Here is a 22,637-nt window from a genome sequence, read left to right on the forward strand (position 1 = left end):
TTCCCTCTTTTCCTTCCTCCCCCCCTTTCCCTGAAGTTACAATCCACAGCTTGAGAAGGATGAGGGAAACAGCAGTTTGAAAGTCCCTACTCCTGACAGGAAAAGATGCAACAGAATGATGCCAGTGGACCCAGGTCCCCAGAACTCTATTCTTTCCCGGCGGACCTGAACTATTCTTGGGAGAAGGACAGAAAGTTCATCCTGCGAGGCTGCTCCCTTGTCTTCAGCATCCTCGCCACCCTGATGGTGCTCAGTGTGGCGGATGGGCGCATGGCCTACGTGCAGGGCTCCTACACTGGCTACATGGGCATCTGGACTGACTGCAGCAAGCACAAGTGTGCCAGCCTGGGCCAAGTCACTGGTCAGTGGGGTCTTGAACAGGCCACGGGGTTCTCTGGAGGGGGGTCTCTAGAGAGTATCAGGCAGGAATCTTTAGGTGTTCTTGGGGGAGATCTTTACAAATTCTTGAGAAAGGATCTCTGGAGGCTTTGGCAAATGTTCTCCTAGAATCCTTTTTGGCTTATACGGAACTAGGACAATCATATGCATGGCAAGAAGAGCATGACACTTGAGCGAAAACCAAGCTGCCTCATGATTATATGACTAAAGATTCCCCCCGCCCTCTCTCTCAAAATTTTTTCCCCCCAGAAAAGGTGGTAAGAGGCTTTCAGCTCTGTGCATTTCCATTGCTTTTGAGTATTGAGGCAAGAGGCAGCCCAGAGCCTGGAGCCAGAGTGCCTGGGTTTGAATTCTGGCTCAACCGCTTGGGAGCTGGGTGATCTTGGGCACATTCCTTCACCGCTCTGTGCCTCAGTTTCCTCATTGGTAAAATGGCAGTGACAATAGTACCAATTCATAGGCTGTCTGAGGGATATGTGAGGTAAAACACGTAAAGGAATTAGAACACTGCCTGGCACATACACCAGGCTTAGCTATTATTAGGACACTTTTGTTTTCAATGCACCTCCCTTCATTTTAAATCTCAAAGAAACACTTGTGAAATTTCCGGAACACCGTGTAGTCTTATTTTTTTTATTTTGAATATCTCTTTTATACCTCCCAAACTCAAGCTGACTTAAGTAAAACGCACATGTAATTTATGGTTTCAAATTATGGAAAAGTCCAGCAACATAGATCTACCTGGTTGAGGTACGGCTGCTGATTACAGGTGTCATTAGGGATCTGTCTGTCTCTTGCCCTCTCTCAGTGAAGGCTTCTGCTCTGTTGGGCCCTCAGGAGAGCTGTGCCCATACGGTGGCAATGGGGCTGTCAGCAGCTCAGCAGCTCCTGGATTCTCTCCTTTCTGTAAACAACACGAGGAAAAGAAAATAAGTTGCTCTCAGAGGTCTCAGGATTAGCTCTGATGGGTTCAGTCAGATTTACTTCCTTGGGATTTCTCGCTCCTCCCCAACCAGTTGTGGTGGGGAGGATGTCATGCTGTAATTGACTGGGTCTGGATTCCATGCTTTTCTTAAGAGTCAATGGAGGGGTCATTTCTGTCAGAAGCACAAGGACAGAGGGTAGGCAGAGAGTTCCTCTGAATAAAATCAAGTTGCTGTTGCCAGAAGAATGGGAATACATGCTGAATGAGCAAAGCAACTGTGCACATATTCTCTGCATATATGAGAAAACAGCTATATATTTATACACACATATGCATATATACATATGCATAATATAGAGATATGTGTATACATTGTTTGTTTATTTAATTATTTCTCATTTAAAAAACACAGATGGGGGTGGCCAGTTGGCTCAGTGGTTAGAGCACAGTGCTCATATCACCAAGGTTGCTGGTTCGATTTTTACATGGGCCTATGAGCTGCGCCCTCCACAACTAGGTTAAAAACGACTTGACTTGGAGCTGATGGGTCCTGGAAAAACACAGTGTTCCCCAATACAATTTTAAAAAATAAAAATAAAAAAACACACATGGCAGTATTTCAATTCTCCTTTTAAAGTTAAGTCACCATTTATTTAATACTAATAAGAATGTACAAAGCTTTATAGTCAGTATAAAGAAATAACACACAGGTTATGAAACTTTTATTTTTTTAAGGTACAGAAATTCAGAATTTGTATGTAGTTTAGTTTTCCCCCGCTTGCCTCTGTGGTTTTACTGATTGCTTCTCAGCTTTAGGAAGTTCTTCTCCCTCTAGATTTTTGGTGACCATTCAATTCTGTGGATTTTTTTGGGGGGGAGGGGAGTGTGTAATTTTGGTGGGTGGTATGTAGGCAGCTTTGAATCCTGTGCTTCTTGCCAACCTATGGAAAGACCTGAGTCAGTCAGGAGTCTTTGGGTCACAAGTGACAGAAACTAACTTGAACTAGCTTGAGTGAAATAATTTATGGGCTCATCTATGTGAAAAAGGGTGGGGGTAGCAATGCTTTTAGGCATGGCTGAATTCAGGGGTCCATGTGATAATAGTTGACATTATTGTCTGTCTGTTTCTTGGCTACTTGAATTGGCTTTATTCTCAAAGCTCCATGGAGTAGCCATCAGGACCTAGTTAGGAAAAGAAATCATTCTAGATGCTTCAGAGGGAAGTAAACATAGGGAATTGGTTTCATAGGTAACAGAAAAGCTGAGGAAACAAGTAGGGTATGGTGAGACAAGACAAAGCAGGGATTAGCAACTCAGGAAGCTGCCTACACCCCTAAGCCTGAAGGACAAAGGGAGGAGATGGTATTACCAGAACTCGGAAGCTGGAGCCATCAGGAAGGCATAGACTCATGGTGGGATTTGCTTAGAAGTGGTTACAAGCACAGAAGAAATGCAGCTACTGATGAAGACACCAACTGAGGCAGAGAGAGAGGTGGGGATAAATACTCTGGTTTGCCCGCTCCTCCCAGAGCCAGCCTTCTGCCAGTGTCTCCCATTAGCCAAACACACCGATAAGCCAGTGAGCAAAGGAGGCTGGGAAATGAAGTTCTTGCAATACAGAATAGGGAAAGGTGGGGAATGAACCTGAGAGCAGACAGGCGAATGAGTGGCAGAATGGATAACAACTTGGGCCTCAAGTCCAGCAGGAAAGAATACCAAAAGTTGCTGTGTAGCCTGAGTCACATGGATATCCCAAACCAAGCATGGTAGCCAGAGCAATGCCATGCACTGATTGGCTTATAACTGGGCTGAGAATAGGGAATTAGTAGGAGGGTGAAATGCATGATGGGGAGGGAAGCTGCAAACATCTGCTCCTTCTGACCAAACCACAGAGTGGGCTCATCTCTGGGATGACAAGGGCCAGAGACTTGAGTGTAATCTCAACTCTCTTTCTTTCCTTCTTTTGTCTGCTTTCCTTTTTTAGTTTTACTCTCTCAGGTCTCCTGTCCCCCAAGAGGCTGGGTCCAAGGCTCAGGCAGCTCCAGACTCATAATCCTATTGACTAGAGGAGGGAAAGCTCCTCTCTGACAGCTTCAGTAGGAAAAAGTCACAGGGCAGAGCTTGATTAGTTGGCTTTGGTCATGTGCCCGTCTTTGGGCCAATCACCATGGTCTGGGTATGTAGCACTGTGTTTGGCTCAGCCAGAGTCACATGACTATGTCTGTGGCCTCAGAGGGCAGGCTATATGTCATGAGAAGCCCTGAACCAGGATTTTGTGATTCTGTATATAGAATCTGTATTCTGTGTATAGAATCTGTATAAAGAATCTGCTATTCTGTATATGGGACTAACCCTTAGCTTGTTGGTTAGATGTTACAGATGTGCAGTTTGCCAGAAACAAAGCGGATGGAGTCTTAGCTCATTTGGCTGAAACAGTCTTGCACTGTTCCAAAGTAGGCAAAGCAGGAAGGGGCTAAGAGGAGGAGATGTAATTCTCAGAAGGAGATGAAACTGTTGTCACACTGCAGTGTAAATTGGATAAATATCAGGTCTAAAGTGAGTGTGATGACGTCTTTCAGGTATGCTGGTTTTAGAGTATTTGGAAGTTTTTCTTGTGTGTACTCGTACATCTGTGTTTGTGCTCTGGGGGATGTGGGTGGTGATGTGGAGAATGTCTGTGGGGGGCTCTGGAGTGTGAATGAGGGTGACATTGGGGGAGGTTCTGGGGATGTGGATGGGGTCACTAGGGGACTTTCGGGTGTGAGTGGGAGAGAAGTAGGGTGACTGAAGATAACTAAAGTGACTGAAGTGTCTTGGATAACTTTGAGGGTGCAACTGGGAGTGTCTTGGAGTGATATTAAGGGTATTATTGTGAGTTGCTATGGCACACCTTCTGGGAGTGTGTCAGGTGATTTTGGGCGTGTCTGTAGGAGCGACTCTAGAAATAGTCGACCTTGAGGATGTGAGTGGGGTGACTCAAGGGTCATCTGTGGGGTGACCTTGGTGGTATGGGTGGTTGATTATGAGGGTGTCTGGGGGATGACTTTGGGGTAAATGGGACAACTTTGAGGGTATGAGTGGGGATGATTTTGAGTTTACAGGTGCCTGGGGGTGACGTGTGAGTGTGACTGGGAGTTCATTTTGGGGTTTCTAGGAAGTGACTTTGGCAATGGGAGTGGGAGTGACTTTGAGGGTATCTGTAGTGAAATATTGGGGGGCTCTGTTGGGGATGATGCATGTCAGTGGGGATGAACGTGGAGGTTGACTTTGGAGAATGTCTGGGTTGACTCTGGGGCATTTCCTCCCCTCCCCCCCAGTTCTCATCCATATGAGCACGGGCTTCATGATACTCGCCCTGAGCCTGTGTCTCTTTCTCCTCTCCGCCATGGGCCTCTCCTTCCGGCCAGTCTTCCACCGCCTTAAAAAGATTGACCTTGTCTTCAGTTTCCTCAGCTTCGGCATCGGTGAGTGTCGGCTTGGGAAGGGGTGTTCTCCCCACCCCAGCATCTTTCCTCCAGGCTCTCTTGCTGGCTTTGAGGTGTACCTCAGAGTTTCTGTCCTGCTGTCAGCTGGGTCTGTCTTTGAAAGTCTCTGGAGATCTCTGCCCCGTTCTTTCTGTGTGCATCTTATTTCTCTTTTTTCTGTCTTTCTCAGTCAGGGTAAGTCTGCGGGCTAACTTCTGGGTATTTCTCTGTGGTGTATGTGTGTGTGTGTCTGCTTGTCATGGAGGATGAGAGAGGATGTCCTGTCTCTCTTCCTTTTCTGGGGGTCCCTGTTCAGCCTCGTGTCTGTTTCTGGCCCCACACAAGCGCAGGGTTCCTGATTGTCCTCAGCCTGACACTCTTTGTAGTCAACTGTGAGACGCTGCGACCGAGGCCGCGGGTATCCTACCTGGTGACAACCTACCTGTGCTGGGGCTCTGGTGCCTTGATGCTATGGGCAGGTGAGGGCGGGGCCTTGGGAAGAAGGGGTGGGCCCTCAGTAGGGCAGAGGGCGGAGCCCGGGGGAGAATTCGAGACATGGCCTCCGCCTGGACGGGGCAGACCGACTGGGAGGTCAGCCTCGAGGGATGGGGCGGGACGTAGGGCGGGGCTCAGAGTCCAACAGCCCACCTACCCCCCACCCACAGGAGCCCTGAGTTACTTAAACCATGCAGGCATATGGAGCAAAAGAACCATCTCCTTGGATTGGCAGGTTACCTATCGCAGGTGGACCTTGCAGCAGAACTCCCTGAGAAGCATGTTTAAACAGCAGTCAGACGCAGACCCCAATCCCGCCGTGGACCGTCCCAACTCACCCACACCTTAGGGGCACCCCTGGCCAAGCCTCTCTAAACAATTGTTTCTCAGGACACTGACTGGTAACCGTGGCCGTGTGAGGCCCGCCCCCCTTACTGTGGCCTTGGGCCTGAGATTAGACCTTCCTTGAGGCCCCATTCCCTAAGAACAGGCCACACCCTCCGAGCACAGGGGACAAAGCCCCGCGCCTCAAGCTAGGACCCTCCCTTTGTGGCTCTGTTCCTTCCCCCTGAGTCTTTACCCTGCCGCCACCCCGGAAGTCCGACACCACCTTCTCCCCGTTCTTTGCTGTGCGCAGCCCTCCTCGTGTGGCTTTTGGGTGTGGCCCCTCCCCCGAGCCTAGCTAGGCCAGCCCCGAAGCCTCACTTCGTCATTGGAACTGCCCCGCCCTGGATGTCAAGTTTTGCCCCGGGACAGCACGACCTTGCCCAGCTTTTGATGTAGCCCCTCCCCAAGGAAGGCGTGGCTTGCAATGTTTTTCTGCCTCTTTCTGGTTTCCCAGCCACAGTAAAACGTGGGCGTCACCCAACCTCTCAGAGTCCGACCCTCCATTGCGTTCTCTCTTCCAGGGCAGGGTCTGGCCCAGCGTGTGCGAACCAGTCTTGAGTCCCTGCCTCCCTTCTCTACTTGTTTGTCTACACCTGTCCTGCCCCTTCCCCTCCCCCTGCACATTAGGGCACGCCTCCCGCTGTGAGACCAGGGGGACTGTACGGGTTCCAGCCTGGGCCGGGTCAGGCCCGGCTTTCCAGGTGCCCAGTGTCTAGAAGGCCATATGACATCAGAACTTCATGCGAATTTAATGCATATTTGGTTTTACTGGGGGTCAGGGACAGGGCGGGGGCATTCAGGGGTTGGCTGCCATGGTCTCCTCGATCCAGTCCAGGAAGGACATAATTTTGGTGAAGACGCCTGGCTTATTGGGTCGGGCACACGGGGTGTATCCCCAAGATGTGATTCCTTGAAGCATACCATCACAGACCAGAGGGCCCCCTGAATCACCCTACAGCACAAGGGGGAGAGAGTGAGGTTAGTGAGTCCTGGGTTCTGCCTACGAAATCCCAACGCTCAGACCTGGGCTCACAGATGGCAGACTGTGACTCTCCAGCTATGGATAAAGACACAGTTGTCTCCAGAGTCCACTCCTAGAGGAAGGGGGGCTTCCAACAGAGGGGACAGTGGCTTGAGTCCTAGCCAATGGGGATGGGATGTTAGGGTTCAATTTCTGTGCATGGGGGCAGGGTCCCCGAGGAAGGTCCCTGAAGAGAGTTCAAGCAGGGAGGAGCAGTGGGATCCATCTGTGGGACCCTCCCACCATCAGGACTCATTGATGTCACCTCTCCCAAATAGCTTTCTTGCACTGGACAGTAAATATGTGTTAGAGGGAGTAACAGGTGAAGCGATGATGTGGAGGAGGGAGATAGGGGGTGTAGGAAGGAAAAGGGGCAGAGGGAGGGAGCTGAGGCACTGGGGGGGAACAGGCTGACTCACCGTACAGGTGTCCTTGCCACCCTGCAAGTGTCCAGCACACAGCATGACGTCTGTCACCTTCTCGGTGTGGGCTTTGGCACACACATCGTTGGGCAGGAGCTTGAGATCCACACACTGGAGCTCATCCGGGTACTCATCTACAGCTATGGGCCAGGAAGAAACATGGCTGTGCTCCACCCCTCCTGGCTCCACAGCCCTCCTCCCTCAGCACCTGGAGCCCAGATCACCATCTCCCTCCTCCCCACACCGAGGTGTCTGGACTCCAGCTTGCATGGTCTGGCCCTACCATACATGCATCTACTTCCATGTTGCCCCAGCCAGAGGCATAGCAGGTACTCCCCAGTTGGGGCTCCTGGCTGGGCAGGTCCAGGACTTTCACAGCGTCTGTTATCTGGGCGGGCTCTGCCAGGTGGAGCAGCATGATGTCGTAGCTGTAGTCTTCTTCTGGATTGGTGGTGTGGTTCTTCAGGAGGCTCAAGTTGAATTGAGGGTGTGGCAAGCTCTTACTGACCTGGACGAACTGTGCTGTGTCTTCATCCTCAAACAGGTTGTGGCGACCCAGCCAGACCTGGTAATCACTGGGGAGAGAGAGGGACCAAGGGAATGAGGAGAGAGGAGGGGAAAGAGAGAAGGGGCAGGGCAGCATGGGGGCGGGTCCCAACGGAGAGAAAGAGAAACAAGGAAAAAACGGAGCGCAAAAGGTTTAGAATCATGGAGAAATAGAGACAGTGAGAAAGCAAAAGAATGTGACAGTGGGAAAGGCAGATCCAGAGACAAAGAGAAAGGCGGTGAAAAATAGCTTAAAAGATACAGGAAATGAGAAAGGCAGAGGGTAGAACAGAGAAATAGAGGGAGCAGAAAGGAGGCAGGATGAGGAGGAGAAAAGACAGAAATAGTGAGAAACAGACAAATGGAAGAAGCAGGAGTGAAAGAACAGAGCAAGGGAAGAGAATGAAAAATAGACAAAGTGGGAAAGGGATGGAAGAAGTAAAGAAAGAGAATGAGAAACAGGCAGAAGAGGCTAGGAGGTGACAGACAGAGAGAAACCGGATGGAGGACAAGAGGGGTGGGGCAGGTGGGGAGGAGGGGCCTGGGACCAGCTCAGCTGCAGCTGGGGCTGTGGGGCTGGTTCTCCAGCAGGCGGGTGGCCTGGCCCCCAACCCAAGGTCAGAGTCCGTCTTCCCTCCCCAGCACACTTCCCTCCCTTTTCTCCTCATTCTTTTTCCTGCTTCCTCCATTGCCCCCACCCAACTCCAGCTGAATCCAGCCCTTTCCTGGGTCCCCCTGGAGTGGATGATTATACTAGAGGGTGGGGCTGGGCAGCATGAGAAGCCCCTCCTCACAAATGTTGGGAATAATCCCTTTCTTTTCTCTGGGGGTCCCTCTCAGTCCCATCCTGGGATGAGGGTGCTCAGTAGTGATGGGGAGAAGGAGTGAGGCAGAGAACTAGAGTGAGATGGGGCAGAGAGATGGAGGGTGAGCCATACAGTGACAGAGATGGCAGCAGAGAGACACAGAGATAGACAGAAACAGGGAGAGACACAGAGACATGGAGACAGAAGAGAGAGGGAGATAGAGACAAATCAGTCACAGAGGCACACAACGGAGCCAGTTACCAAGAGACAGACAGGACCGAGGGAGACATAGTAAGACAGAGAGACAGTTACACGGGGAGGGACAGACAGAGGCCCAGGCAGTCATGGGAAGGCTTCCCGGGGGTCGCCCACTTGCTCAGCCTCTCCCCTTATGACCCTCCCCTTAGGTCCTCCAGGTTCTCTGCCCTAGGTCCCCCAGCTTCCTCAGAGGTTATCCAAGGGGGCAATGCTGGCTGCCCTGTCCTGTGGGAGCACAAACACCCCTTCCCCACACCTCCTACCCTTACTCGCTTATGCAGTGGGCAGCCGTGAGCACCCACTGGGGGTGCACGAGGATACCCCCACACTGGAATCTGTTGTAGTTGTATAGGGCCGCCTGCCAGGGTTGGGAATGCTTCTCACACTCCCAGCCTCCCACAATCCGGGACTGGATGGGGGTTGCAGCGCCTGTGGAGGGGGTGCTGAGTCAGGATGGGTGGAGGTGGCAATGGGATGGGGGTGCTGGGCTGTGGACATGCAGGGACATGGGGGCGAAGGATCAGGGCTGGGGGTCTGGGGAGATGGGCAAGGGGTGTTGGGAAGGGCTCAGAACTCTCCAGCGGTCCCTGGGATTGTGGGTTGGTGGCTGGGGAGATGTCATGCTGAGCAGAAGCCGACCCCAGGGATCAGGGTAGGAGACAGCCAGGCAGCATCTGGATCAGGCATTGGGTGTGGAGGTTGAGATTTTGGGGGTGATTTGAGGTCTACGGCTGGGGGACAGAAAGCTCTGGGTTCTGAGAGGGGAAACCAAGGATAAAGGCCCCAAGGCAGCAGCTCAGAGGCTGGGGAGGAAGGCGTTAGAGAGTTAAAGTGCTTCCAGGCTGATGAAATGGTTAGGGTCTGCTTGGACTTTCAGGGTTCTAGCAAGGATGTGGATTTTGGGAATCAGGTCTGGGAGGCCAAGAAGAGCACTTGGGGAATTTGGGGTGATTTGGGGGTCTCTGATCGGGGCTGGGAGGATTGGGAAAATTTGGAGTTCCAGGCCAAAGAGTGTGAGAACAGGTTAGGCTAGGAGAAGGATCCTGTAGGGTTTGGAGTCCTGTGAACCAGGGATGGCATGCTCAGAGGAGTGGGGCTCCGAGACAAAGTTGGAGTCGGGAGGGGACTCAGGAGGAGGAAGAGACAGGTGATAGTCATTCTGGGGTCAGGTGATTCTATGGGGAAGGGGTCACAGTCGGAGGGTACTGAGGAATCTGGGGTCCCGTGGTAGTGATAGGAACATATCAGGGGCCGAGCAGCTGTGGGAACATAGAAGGACAGGCCCCAGGTGATGTGTGGTGCTAGAGTCCCATATTGGGGCACTTGGGGGAAGTAGGGCAGGACAGCTGGGCTGGGATGATGTTTGGGATTCTGGGAGGGGGGTTGTCCCAGAAAACCAAGGCTGTACAGGGTTACAGGTGGAGGTGGAGAAGGACTGAAGTGTGAGGACGGATGGAAATTCTACAAGAAAAGGAGCATGTGGTTGGGGGTTTTGGGTTTTCTTCCTGGGGGAGAAGTCTGGAGGTGCAGGATGGGGGTCCCGGGGCAAAGAGTCAGGGAAGGAACAACCCCCATACCAAGATGGGGGACCCACTTGGTCATGGACCAGAAAATCCAGAGGTGTCTGATGGAATTTGGGGGTCCTGGGAGGATTGGGAGGGACCCTATGCCGGGGACTGGAAGACCGAGTTGAGAGCTGACAGCTGGATGGGAAAAGTCTCCAGGGTGTGGTAGGATCTGGGGACCCAGGAGCCAGACCACCGGGCCATAGAGAACTAGGGGGTCTGACGGGTGATTAGGGTTCCAGGATCTGGTGGGACTGAGGGGCTCCTTGGAAGAGTTGGAGTCCCCCAAATAGACAGGAGACATGGCTCGGGATGTCCCTTTGTAAAGAGACAGGGGGCAGGGGTCTGAGTCGGGAAGAGTAGAAAGTTCTGGGGGTTCTAGGAAGGGAGCAGGGACCTAGTATGGGAAGGACTGTGGCGAAGGTGACCGTGAGGAGACGCTGGGGTAGGATGGGGGTGGGAGAGATAGGAAAGGCACTGGTATCCTGGTCTGGGGTGGGCTGTGGGTGGAGGGGAAGGACTGCTGTTATTATGTTGGAGGGGATGAGGGCAGCATGACAGTCAGGGCCCGTTCGCCTCCCACAGCTTCCCGATGTCTTACCAGTCCCTGCCAGGGACAGAGCAAGGCACAGGACCGGGAACCACATGGTGACAGATGTCCAGGGGCAGGCAGGTGGTGAGCTAGGAGCTGGGAAGCCTCCTTGAGGAGCCTTTAAAAGGCCTCATCCCCCGGGGGCCCCACCCCGCCCTGGTTCTGGCCAAAGCCCTGCCCCTGCTGCCTGGGGGCTGGCCACCTCCTCCCCTCCCCCCCTTCCCCAGGGTTGTGGAAGGGATGGGAGAGCAAGCACCTGTTATTCTGTAGGCCCTCGATTGTGCTGGAAGCATTCCTGGGGCTGAGGCCAGCCAGAGCTGGGCCTGGAGGCCTTGAGGCCTTGCTCTTGGGGACAGAGCCAGTGAGGGGAGTCGGGGGAGTTAGTGGGAACAGAAACAGGGAGGTGGAGGGACCACTAACCCCCCAATACAAAGCCCCATATACCTGAGCCCCATGTAAGGCCACATACCCCGAGACCCAGTGTACCCTCAAATACCAACTGTGGGGCTCTGACTCTCTTTTCCCTGCACTGCTCTGAGCCAAGATGCTGGCTTCTCACCTTCCATCTCCCCCCTGAAATATAAGCTTTGGCTTTCAGGATGCCCTGATTCTTGCACTCCCAGACTCTGCACCTAGGTCCCCAAATCGATTGTTCTTCTCATAATAAAATCTTAGGGTACCTATCACAATCCTAGCACCCCAGGTCCAGGAATATGATGTTTCAGTGGTTTCCTTGAATAAGTTCCCTAGCATTTCAAAATCCAATGCCCCCCCACCCCCCACCGCAAGCAATGTTGGGATTACATTTTCCCTTCCTCAACTCCCTGTTCCCCAGATCTGGATGCTCAAGGTTATGTCCTCCAAAGTCCCAGGAATCCCGGACTATCTGCCTGCCAAGGTCAAGAGCATCCCCTCCACAAATGCCAATCTCCCCTCTGCCAATAGAATATTTAGGTCTCAGGAGTCAGGTTCATGTACTTCAATATTCAGTAACCTTGAAAATCACACTTTTTGGATCTCTGAAGAGAATCAGGAACTAGATTCCTGCAGCCTCAATGGTAAACCCCTAGGCTTCTAACATGTTCCCTTGGCTCTTCAGTAAAACCAAAGGAGGGCCGGCCCGGTGGCCCAGGCGGTTGGAGCTCCATGCTCCTAACTCCGAGGGCTGCCGGTTCAATTCCCACATGGGCCATTGGGCTCTCAACCACAAAGTTGCCGGTTTAACTCCTCGAGTCCCACAAGGGATGGTGGGCTGTGCCCCCTGCAACTAAGATTGAACACGGCACCTTGAGCTGAGCCGCCACTGAGCTCCCGGATGGCTCAGGTGGTTGGAGCGCATCCTCTCAACCACAAGGTTGCTGGTTCGACTCCTGCAAGGGATGGTGGGCTGCGCCCCCTGCAACTAGCAACGGCTACTGGACCTGGATCTGAGCTGCACCCTCCACAATTAAGACTGAAAGGACAACAACTTGACTTGGAAAAAAAAAGTCCTGGAAGTACACACTGTTCCCCAATAAAGTCCTGTTCTCCTTCCCAAGGAGCTCACAGGATCCCATCCTCTGCTGTATGTCAGGAAGCTGCCTAAGGAAAGGAGAGTATTTGTCTTGTTGCCATGGCTACCAGGAAGCCCAGAACTAAATCTTGAAGAAAATGAAGTCATTTTTGATTATCTAGTGTGTGCTGTGTTCTTTCACTGGAGTCCAGAGATGTATAGTATTTTCCTAGTGCCAGCCCTATTGAAATCAGTTTGTATGAATTTCCTCTGTTAATCCTTACAACCCTATATGGTAATCCCTGTTTTACAGATGGGGAAACTGAGGCTGCGTGAGGTTGGGTCTTTTGCTCCAGATCACACAGCTGATCCTATATGTATTGAGTGACCAGAGCCCTGCCTCAAAGCATTTCTCTTTACTTAGGGATCAGGGCAATGTGTGAGAAAGAACAGTGTACAGTGGATCTGCCTTCCCCACCCCGTCCCTGCTTCCCATTTTCCTTCATCCCAGAAGAAAGTTACAGAAACTTTTACAGAGAAACTTGCATCAGTGATCTCTGTTCTCTTGGCGTTAAACAGGCTGAACTTGAGCACCCGCTCTGGCCTCAGACGGGGCACGTCCTTGGCTCACATCTGGGCCTTGGACAAATGGTGTCTTGCGGGATGACTCAGTTCTGTCCCAGGTTAGCATGGAGCAGCCGTGGGAGCTTCTGCCCAGTGAGAGACACAGGCGGTTGGCCAACAGAGTCAGTTTCTCTTCATGGTATCCCTGATCCAGTCCAAGTAGCTGCAGACTTTGGTGTAGACACCAGGCTTGGTAGTAGTGTCACAGGGGACATCACCCCAGGACACAATGCCCTGCAGGAAGCCCCCACAGACCAGGGGTCCCCCGGAGTCTCCCTGTGGGGAGAAGGGAAGCTTGAGTGAGAACCTTCCGATCCAGGGTTCCCACCCCCATCTTAATCACCGTTCACAATCTCAATCAAAATCCAACCCGTTTAACCCAAACCAATCCAACCCAACCCCACCAAATACAACGCAGCCAACCCAGCCCCTACAACTTCATTTAAAATTAAACCACACCTGTACTCAGCCTCACTTCCAACCCCACTCTACCCTCAATTATCATGGCTTTTGCATCCTAAACCAAATTTACCACCTTCCCCAATTCAACCCTGACTTATTTCCCATCTAACATCAAACCGAACCCATTCCCATTCTCAACTCCAGCCCATACCATCTCAAACCAACCAGCACGTCGTCCACCTCGAACCCAACCCCATCCTGCCACCATCGCTCACTCCAACGCACCTCCATTGTAACTGCTCTTCTCCTCCATCTCCAGACCTACCCGTAGCATCTTCTTCGGCCCAAAGCAAGCAACGCCCGACCCCATCCCAAACCTGTCGCTCGCCCTGTCTCCTCCCGACACGGCCCCCGTTGGGCTCTGACCTCACAGGAGTCCGTGCCTCCGCCTTCCACCCCTGCACACACCATGGAGCTCATCAGGTGCCCTGGGTAGTCCTGGTTACACGATGAGGCCGAGATAATGCTGATGTTGGCACAATGTAATGCATCTGGGAGATACACTGGGGAGGAGAGTGGACTTGGAGTGAACCCAGAAAATGTCAGAGCCTTGTACCCTCTGCCCAAGAGCCCTGGAGAAAGACACCGGGCTCCAGTCTGTCACTCACCTTGTGACATTGGGCTTCTTGTGTTTCCAGCATTGTCAGATACCAGGCCCCAGCCAGACACCACACAGGTCTCACCGGGCTGGGGGCAACGGGTGGGAAGCGCCACGGGGCGCACTTGAGGGGAGAGACGCGCGGGCCGGGTCAGACGCACCAACATGACATCGTGGCGGTGGCTGTGTGCTTCATAGTGCGGATGAGGGATGATTCGAGACACAGCCCTCAGTTGCTCTGGGCCGTCGTACCTGCGCAGATTGTGCTCCCCCAGCCGCACTCTCATGTTACTGTGCAGGCCAGTGATGCCCCGCAAGTGGAGGGAGGGGAAACAGAAAAATCAAAGAGTGGGCAACCTGGGTCTCCCATGACCCTCTCCCCAGGGCCCTGTAGACAATGGTTCCAGCCTCTGCCCCTCAGGGACCCAAGTGTCCATAGTCAGGCACACACCCGGAACTCAACCCTCAGGTTCCAGCTCTTTCTTCCTCAGAATCCAAGATTCTTAGATCCCTAAACCCTTCCCGCCATGCCCCCTCAGGGCCCTGAGCCCTGCCTGTATACCGGGTTTGGCAGTGGGCTGCAGACAGCACCCAGTCTGGAGCGACGAGGGAAGCACCGCAGTTAAAGCGTCCACGTTCGAAGAGGGCCACTTGCCACGGTTGGGAATGGGGCACACACTCCTCATCTCCCAGCATCTTGCCATTGTTGTCTTGGGCCGCTGGGGGAGGGAATGGAGGGGGATGTCTGAGACACAGTCCTTTTTCTTACACCCTACGCCTTCCTCGCACCCTGCCCTCAATACATATTTTCACCTATGCCTTCCCCCAACTTCTTAACATGTGTCTGCTGTTGATGTTTTAGCACTGCCTTCTCTCTAGCTTTTACAATGGCTGCTTGTTTTCTCGAGCACGGTCCCGTTGTCCCTGCCCCCCACCTATTTGCTACAGGACTCAGAGAGAGAAGACGGGGAAAGGACCGGAGGTCAAGAAGTCCTCTGTGTTGGGAGTGGAGACAAGGACCATGGATACAGTCCAGACAGATGGTCCCTTGGAACCAGCCATTCAAGGTCACTGAGCTGTCACAGACATCAAATGGATGTGGCCACTCAATATTTATGACACACAGTCTTGGCTCAAGAGTGTGAACATCTCAGCCAAATGCAGTGTCATACAAGAATGTGGACATGACCACACAATGTCACGGGCAAGGATACAGGCACAACCGGTCTTCCAAACTTGGGAACTGATATGGACAGCGCCTTAGGGGAAACTCACTTGCACGTACATAAGGTACAGCTTCAAGAATCACAGCACAGGGGTTCGTATGTGTAGGAATAAGGACAGTTAAGACAAGGGTGTGTATGCATGCACAGACACACACACTCAGACACAGAAGCTCTGACCTGAATGTACAGTCTCCAGTGAGTGACTGCACATACCGGGTCACAGACGGTTCTGGACGTACAAGGTGGGGTTCTTAATAAGAGTCCACGGGGAAAGACACTGATATGCACTCCAGCCCCCCAAAACTTGTTCACAGACATGGGTCTATAGTTTCGTGGCTAAATCTAGGGTGAAACCCTCCTGGGTCCAAACATTATCTGTGAGATTTTGAGGAAACTACTTGACTACTTTCCTCATTTATAAAATGAGATTATTGTAAGGATTAAATGTGCGTGTGTGTGTGTGTGTGTGTGTGTGTGTGTGTGTACACACTTGTATGATGCCTGGCACATTGTAAGTGCTTAATAAATATTAGTTAAGGGCCAGTCCAGTGGCTTAGGTGGTTGGAGCGCCGTGCTCCTAAGGCTGAGGTCATCGGTTCGATTCCCACATGGGCCAGGGAGCTGTGCCCTCTACAGCTAAGATTTTGAACAACAGCTCTCCCTGGAGCTGGGCTGCCCTGTGTTGCTGTGAATGACCCGGAGCTGGTGTGAGCCGCTGGTGGCCGGCATGAGTGGCCACCGGCGTGAGTGGCTGGCGAGAGCTGGCAGAGGACCAGCGACCGACTGCCTCAGCCGGTGGGAGCACAAGGCTCATAACTCCAGCATGGGCCAGGGAGCTGTGTCCTACACAACAAGGCTGAGACACAACGGCTTGAACTGGAGTGGGGGTGGGGGAGGCAGAAGAAGGGGGAAAAATTAGTTATTTTAAACAAAGGACACACAGATTTATTTATTCAGACATATATGTGGGTGTTCAGGTTGTGGACACAAATTTAGCCAAAGTCAGATGTATGACCAGACCCAGATAAAAATAGTCAAGGTCAAAACTGTGATTCATTCCCAAGTCACTTTATGGAGATTCAAAGTTATAGATACTGACCCAGAAGGTCAACATTCAGATGTGGACCCACTAGGTCAGACCCCAGGGCAACATCTGGACACAGGGCTGTGCATTCAAGGTCAAGGACATAGCTGGAGACAGAGCAGCCAGGACAGGACACATTTATCCATCTCTAGATCCACCTCAGCCCACAAGTCAGTCACTCGGTGTTCAAGGTCACTCATCGGGTTTCACACATGGGGACCTGGCTCACACGTGTGGGCAGGATGTGGACACACAGGGCCTTGCACTCCCTTCTCGCCGTGTACAGAGAACTGCACCATGCACTGGACCTCAGCAGGGTTGTTGTCAAGGTCACAGGACCACAACCCCCTACTCTGGGCAACGTGGATATGTCCCCTCAAGGTCACAGCCAGACACACAGACACCCACACCTGGGCAGGATTTGTACAGCCAAGACCAAATGCCCACACTCTGTCCGCTAACGTCGGGAACTGGGCCAAGGACCCTGGCAAGGCTGAAGGAACGCGGGTGTGGGGGACAAGGGACTTAACCAGGGAAGGGTGGGGTTGTCCTTCAGAGAAGGGCGGAGGGTGCAGGCTGAACAGCTGGGCACCAAGGCTGCACCTGGCCAGTCCAAGCCAGAGGAGGGTGGAGGCCCCAGCTGGCTGCAGCAGGCAGGCGGGAGGTGGAGAGAAGAGAGCAGGGACAGAGCCCAAGGCGAGGCTGGCAGCAAGTTGAAGGGGCCCCCAGGGGCGAGAAGGTCATGTGTGTGGGTTAAAGAAAGTCCACCCTCAACTCCTCCAGGGTACAGGCATCAGGTTACAATCAATTTCTCCACGGGTGGTGGCTGAATGTGGTCTGGAGTTCTCCTGCCACCTGGGGTCACCTTGGCCTAGTGGCTGCCCCGCTGTGAACCACAGCGCCCTCCCCTGTCAGATGAGGCCAGTAGCCCAGTGCACAGAGGGATTTCCTAGCCTAGATGAACACCCCTAGCGCAGACCACTGTGTTTGGCATATCCTGAGCACTCAGCAGAGCTAGCACACCCTTACATGGCACTCCCGTGGGCCAGGCACCTTCTAGTGCCTCACACGTCTGTTGTTATCTCCATGGGACAGTTGGGGAACCCAGCAGAGACGTTAAGTAACTAGAAAGTGGTAGGGCCCAGAGAGAGGAAGTAATTTCCTCAAGATCACACAGAAAAGAAGGGGCAGCCCCAGAACTCAAACTCAGGTCTGTACCATCCGAGGCCTGTGTCTGTTGTCATGGGCAGTGAGAGGTCCCAGGGGCCCCAGGGACTCCACAGCAGTCTCGGGCCCCCCGATGCTCTTGGGGTAGAGTGAGGACCCAAGGATGTTGCCATGTGGCTGAAGTGGGAGTGAGAAAGGAGTCATCAGATGGTCTCTGGGTAAGGAGGGGCTGGCAGATTGCAGGCACTGGATATACTCGTGGGGTTGGGGGGTCTAGGGCACAACCCACTCCCATCTGGGTCCACCTCACCTGCAGGTGTGAGCAGGAAGGAGAAGATGAGGAGAAGCCACATTGTGGAAGAGGGACCAGGGCTCTGCTGAAGTCTAGGGAGGGAAGAGAGTGAACCGAGGTGAGGTTGGATGCTCCTGCCCCCACCGGAACCCTCCAGACAAAACTTATCCTGCTTAAGAAACTTCTTTTCATCATTCTCGTCCCAAACTCCCACCCCCATCCTGTTCTTCCTCCCTGGTCCCCCACCTCTGAAAGGTCTGCCTTTCTTCCAGGCACTGGGACGGCTACCCAGGTGTCCCCGCAGCCATTCAGATCCCAACACCATTCCACATGCCCCTGGGTCTCTCTCTATCCCCAAGGCCCTGGCTCAGAGTACGTTTGCTCCCTAGGCCTTATCCTAGTGTTGGGTCCTGCCTCTTGAGACCCCACCCCCTCCCATTCTTTCCCTCCATTCAAGTTCTCCCCCTCCCCCTCTACATGACCCCGCTGGGTCTTTCTACACCTGGAGTCGATCACTCCTGTTCCTGCTCACAGCCCCCATGAACCCCCAGTACCCCTAGGATAAAACCTCAGCCCCCCAGCCTCACTTTTGAGGACATGAGTGGCTTCTCCCCCTCCAGGTTTCTCATGACCTTGCCCTTCTAGACATAGCTGATTCTTCCATTTTCCTTCCTGTAATGTCATGCCTCCGTGCTTTTGCTTGGGCCGTTCCTCCTTCCAGAAATGCTGTTCCCTTTAAGGTCCATTGCCTCCTTGAGGTCTTTTCTGACCTCTCCCAGCCAGTGGTGTCTGTCTCCACCAGACTGAGAACTCTTTGAGAGGATGCCCAGCACTGCCCGCAAGCTTCCAAATTCCCATTTTCTCTCTGAGGCTCAGCCTCCACCTCTTCTGGGAGGCCCTGATACCTCACAGGTATCTCTGCTGGGTCCCACAGTGCCTTTTCTGCCTCCATCATAGCACAGATCCCCAGGAATGCTCAGATCGAGTTCTCTCTGTGTCTCCAGCAGCCTGGGATCTGGCACGTGGGACGCCTCAGGGAGTTGTGCTGAGCTGACCTGAACCGGTGATAACTCCTGACCCTGTTCTTGGCTCTAGTACAAGCGTTTTCAGGGACGTCCTCCTCCTGATTCAATTCATCCCCTCCCCCCACCCTAATGCAGCTCCTTCTTGCATCTCCAGGACATTTTCTTGGTTCAGGTTCAACTTGAGGCTCCAGTAAAGGACACGTGGACCTACCCAAGTGCCCTGACACTTAATTCCCTCAGGGTGATCCATGTCTCCCTGCCCCCAAGGCAGACCGTGTCTCCCCTCACACTGCCCCCAATCCTGTCCCAAAGATCTCACCCCCTCCAGGTCCTCCAGCAGCATTTGGGGCAGCTTGGGTGTCAGAAGAAAGGGAGCAGACACCTGAATGTCTGAATTTATAAGCTTCCAGTTCCACCCGGATCTGGGGAGGTTGGGTAGGGTGGGGTGGGTGGTGGCTGAGAGTCGACTTTACAGGCGGGACGCCTAGGTGGCTGGTGGGGTGGGGTACCAGGCCTAATAAGCATTTATTGGGCTGAAACTTTTGTCTGAGTCTACAAGGGGGAATTCCCTGCCAGGGGCAGTTCCTCAAGGGGGAGGAGGCAGGAGGGCAAGAGTTGAAAATTGGAAGAAATTAAAACACAGAGCCTGGATTCTGGAGCCTATAATCTGGAATCTGGAGTATAGAAACTGGATTCTAGAGTCATGCTTCTTGTGCCTGGCGTAGGGTTCTGGGTCTTGAACTCTGGACCTGAATCTGGAGCTCCGATTCTGGATTCTGGACCCTCACTTCTGGATTCTGGATCTTCAATCTCTGATTCTGGGTTCTGGATCTTGGATTCTGGATCTCATTCTCTAATTCTGGATCCAGATCTCTGGTTCTAGGTCTTGAGTTCTGGACCTTTGGTTCTGGATCTCCAGTTCTGAATTCTAAACTTGGGGGTCTAGAGTTGGGCTTTCATGACCTGAAGCCTAGCGTGTGGATTTTGGTGTAGTCTGTGTTCTGGAGTTTGCGTCTGGAAACTGGATCCTGGAGTCTGGCCTTTGAGTGATAGGTCTCAGACTTGGATTCTAGATCCTGGGCCTTTGAATCTAACGTTCAAACTAGAAGTCTGGAGTCTGGTATTTGCAATCTAGAACTTGAGGTAAGAAACCTTCACACCTACTGTGTGAGGCCTGGAGCTGGAGTACAAACGGTAGATTTTGGATTTTGAATTTTGGAGTCTGGACCTTAGAGTCCAGGTCTACACTTTGAGGTTTCATGGGTTTACTTTGGAATATGAAGTCTGGAGTTTCAACTCTACATGGTGCATTTAAGAAGCTGGACTGGGAGACATGAGCCTGGCTTTTATGAATCTTAGATTCCTAGAATCTTGACTCTAGAGTATGAATTTGGAGACTGGAAGACAGGAGTCTTTTTTTCTGGATTCTGCAATCTTGATTCTGGGTTCTGAGGCTTGAAATCAGGATCCTGCTTTCTGGAGGCTGAAGACCATCACTAAGATGACCCAAGGCTTTGCGAATTTGAAATTGTGTTACAGGGCCTCAGAATGCTAGAAGGCCCTGAGCAATTGTCTAGAGTCTATCTTGCCTTGTTTAATAATGAGGCGCAGAAAGCAGGAAGCACTGACCTCAGATCACCCAGTCAGTGAAGGATTATAAGTATGGTCACTCCCCATGTCTGGAAAGCCATCACCTTTATGGGAAGGGGCTGCAAGATGGGGGCTGACTGTTTAGGAGATCAGTGGCCAATACCTAGGGGTCCCTGGCCCTTGATTTCCACAAGGAAATATGGGAGAAAGATGGCATCTAAATCCCCATGCGTGGCGGAGGCTCACAACCAGAGTCTGCTTGTCGAGTCGGTAGGAGGGCACCCCACCCTCACAAGAGGCGACATCAGTGCTCCTCCTCTCACCCACTCTGGCAAATCAGACTTGGCTGATGGGTGTCCTCCTGGCCATCTCCCCAGATGTTCTTCACCTCTGCCGAGGCCTGAGTCCTGCCCTCTATCCTGCTCCTCCTCCTCTCACAAGTCTTTCACCAACTCCGGTGGCTCAACCACCAAGCAGGAGGATCTCCTTCATCTGACCCTGAACTCTTGCCTAGGGCAGCCACCTGCTCCTGGGAAGCCCCTCTCACTCACTGTGAACTAACTCACTCCTTTCCCCCAAACTCTCCTCCTCCCATTTTCCCCATGTCAGGGATACCCCACCATCCACCCAGTCATGTGACCAGACCCCCGCCCCCCGCCAGGTGCCATCCCCTACAACCCAATGGTCCCCAGTGGTAGTCCCTCCTGCCCCTGCTTCTCTTGGCCCCATTTTCTCCTTGGCCTGGCCACAGCTCAGGCGTCCTGCTCTGCCTGGCCTCCCACATTCCAGTCTGTTCCCTCCATTTATCATCAAGTGGCCTCAGAAGGTTCTCTACACTTAGAGCTGACCCCACCCCTCCCCTGCTCCCAGCCCTTCCATGGTGACTAACTACTCATCGCCCCTGGACAAGGTCCCTGCCCTCAGCCTGGCATTTGAGGCCCTTTGGACCCCCCTGCCACAACAAGCCTTCTCTTGAACCCCCTTTCCCAGGGAGATAGTCCTTGGAGAGGTCAGGGGGCCCAGACTCCTGGGAATGAGGGATTAGAGGTGAGGAACCAGGTTGGGTCTGGCGGCCGCCCTGCTTCTGCGTGGTTTCTATTCTGGTATCCAGACCACCTCTGGTGTGTGGAACTGGAGCTCCTGCCCAACATTTTGTGTGTCTGATCTTAGTCTCAAAAGAGCGAAGTCCCTCATGCTGGGCGCTGAGGAAGCCGGGAACTGTGGGCAGTGCTGAGCAGAAGCAGGACGTGGAGGGGGAGTGACTACGGGACTGACCGGGGCGTGGGAGGGAGGGAGGGAGAAGGGGTCCACTTTCCACTCGTCTAACGCAAGCGCCCAGGATTTGCTGATTGAGTGCAGGTGGGAGTGAGAGGCAGCAAGCAGTCAAGGATGATCCCGAGTTTCGACCTGAGTGACACCTGGGCAACGCCAAGGACACATCTACGCCTACGACCCCCCACATGTGCTGCCCCCTGCTCCATGCTCACCAAGTCCACTGGAGCCCACAGTTTTGCACCGACCTGCTCATCTTCCATCCCAGGGTTCTCCAGTCCCTGTCCCTTGGCTGCGCTTTACTCTCCCTCATCAACCCTCCCCAAACCTAGTCCCTCCTCCCCCGACTCATGGGTGTTCCCTCTATCCCCCTGCCCCAACCCCAGGTCAGGCCATGCTCCCATAGGACCCTCACCCCCAGCCTTCTTCACAGCTCCCCGCCTCAGTCTTCCTCTTCAGTCCATCCCCACCTATTCCAGAAGGTGACTCTTATCTCAGAACTGGCTTTGCCCATGCATGCTCACCCCCCTTGCATGGTACCCCAGGGCCCTGGGGAGGGGTGCCCCAGTCAGAGAAAGCTTCTTGCAAGAGGTGACATTTGATAGAAGCCCTGAGGGTGGGAGGTCCCGTAGGTGGAGCCCCCTCCTCTTCCCTGCTGACCTACCTGCAAGGACTGTCCCCCCCCCCCCCCCCGAGCCTGCTGCCCTGCACAGAAACTGGGCGCTGACATCCCACTGCCATTGGCCAGGACTTGAACCACTATCCCTTCTGTTGGAATCCCACCACATTCCTCTAGGAGAGAAGTCTGGAGACAGTGGTGTCTTTCCTCATAGCTGGGGAGTCACTGTGTGTGATCTGTGAGCCCAGATCTTAGAGCCGGGCTTTGCAGGCAGAACCCGAGCCTCACTGACCTCACTCTCCTCCT

At 53.2% G+C, this 22,637-nt stretch overlaps 2 protein-coding genes across 4 annotated transcripts; both read right to left on the bottom strand.

Moving 5' to 3' along the window:
- Window positions 1-6,396: 6,396 nt before the first annotated feature.
- Window positions 6,397-10,972, bottom strand: KLK1 (kallikrein 1). Its single transcript, XM_081031231.1, has 5 exons — window positions 10,890-10,972; window positions 8,993-9,152; window positions 7,402-7,688; window positions 7,111-7,253; window positions 6,397-6,622 (listed from the first exon to the last, which is right to left on the bottom strand). The coding sequence occupies exons 1-5, from the start codon at window positions 10,933-10,935 to the stop codon at window positions 6,467-6,469; spliced, it is 792 nt and encodes a 263-aa protein (XP_080887357.1). The 5' UTR covers window positions 10,936-10,972; the 3' UTR covers window positions 6,397-6,466.
- Window positions 10,973-12,771: 1,799 nt separating this feature from the next.
- KLK15 (kallikrein related peptidase 15) lies at window positions 12,772-19,264 on the bottom strand. Of its 3 annotated transcripts, none has more exons than XM_081031213.1 (6): window positions 18,731-18,797; window positions 17,844-17,917; window positions 14,619-14,775; window positions 14,067-14,347; window positions 13,825-13,961; window positions 12,772-13,272 (listed from the first exon to the last, which is right to left on the bottom strand). In XM_081031213.1, exons 1-6 carry the CDS (start codon window positions 18,778-18,780, stop codon window positions 13,120-13,122), a joined length of 852 nt encoding a protein of 283 aa, XP_080887339.1. In that variant the 5' UTR covers window positions 18,781-18,797; the 3' UTR covers window positions 12,772-13,119. The 3 variants fall into 3 exon arrangements, with proteins under 3 accessions (XP_080887339.1, XP_080887340.1, XP_080887338.1); XM_081031214.1 differs by lacking the exon at window positions 18,731-18,797 and adding an exon at window positions 19,170-19,264 and having other exon boundaries at window positions 12,775-13,272; XM_081031212.1 differs by having other exon boundaries at window positions 12,776-13,272; window positions 18,458-18,795.
- Window positions 19,265-22,637: the final 3,373 nt, after the last annotated feature.

This window comes from Rhinolophus hipposideros (assembly GCF_964194185.1).
Source record: "Rhinolophus hipposideros genome assembly, chromosome: 21".
Lineage (NCBI taxonomy): Eukaryota > Metazoa > Chordata > Mammalia > Chiroptera > Rhinolophidae > Rhinolophus > Rhinolophus hipposideros.

What these genes read in the sequence shown, in the direction of transcription:
- KLK1 (XM_081031231.1), bottom strand. Translation starts at nt 10,935, where the DNA reads ATGTGGTTCCCGGTCCTGTGCCTTGCTCTGTCCCTGGCAGGGACTG. An exon ending in TCTGTCCCTGGCAGGGACTG is followed by an intron (nt 9,153 to 10,889) that starts GTAAGACATCGG and finishes CCCCCTCCACAG; the next exon opens with GCGCTGCAACCCCCATCCAG. An exon ending in CAACATGGAAGTAGATGCAT is followed by an intron (nt 7,254 to 7,401) that starts GTATGGTAGGGC and finishes CCTGGCCCATAG; the next exon opens with CTGTAGATGAGTACCCGGAT.
- KLK15 (XM_081031212.1), bottom strand. Translation starts at nt 18,780, where the DNA reads ATGATGGAGGCAGAAAAGGCACTGTGGGACCCAGCAGAGATACCTGTG. An exon ending in AAGAAGCCCAATGTCACAAG is followed by an intron (nt 13,962 to 14,066) that starts GTGAGTGACAGA and finishes TCTCCTCCCCAG; the next exon opens with TGTATCTCCCAGATGCATTA. An exon ending in GAGGCACGGACTCCTGTGAG is followed by an intron (nt 13,273 to 13,824) that starts GTCAGAGCCCAA and finishes TTCTCCCCACAG; the next exon opens with GGAGACTCCGGGGGACCCCT.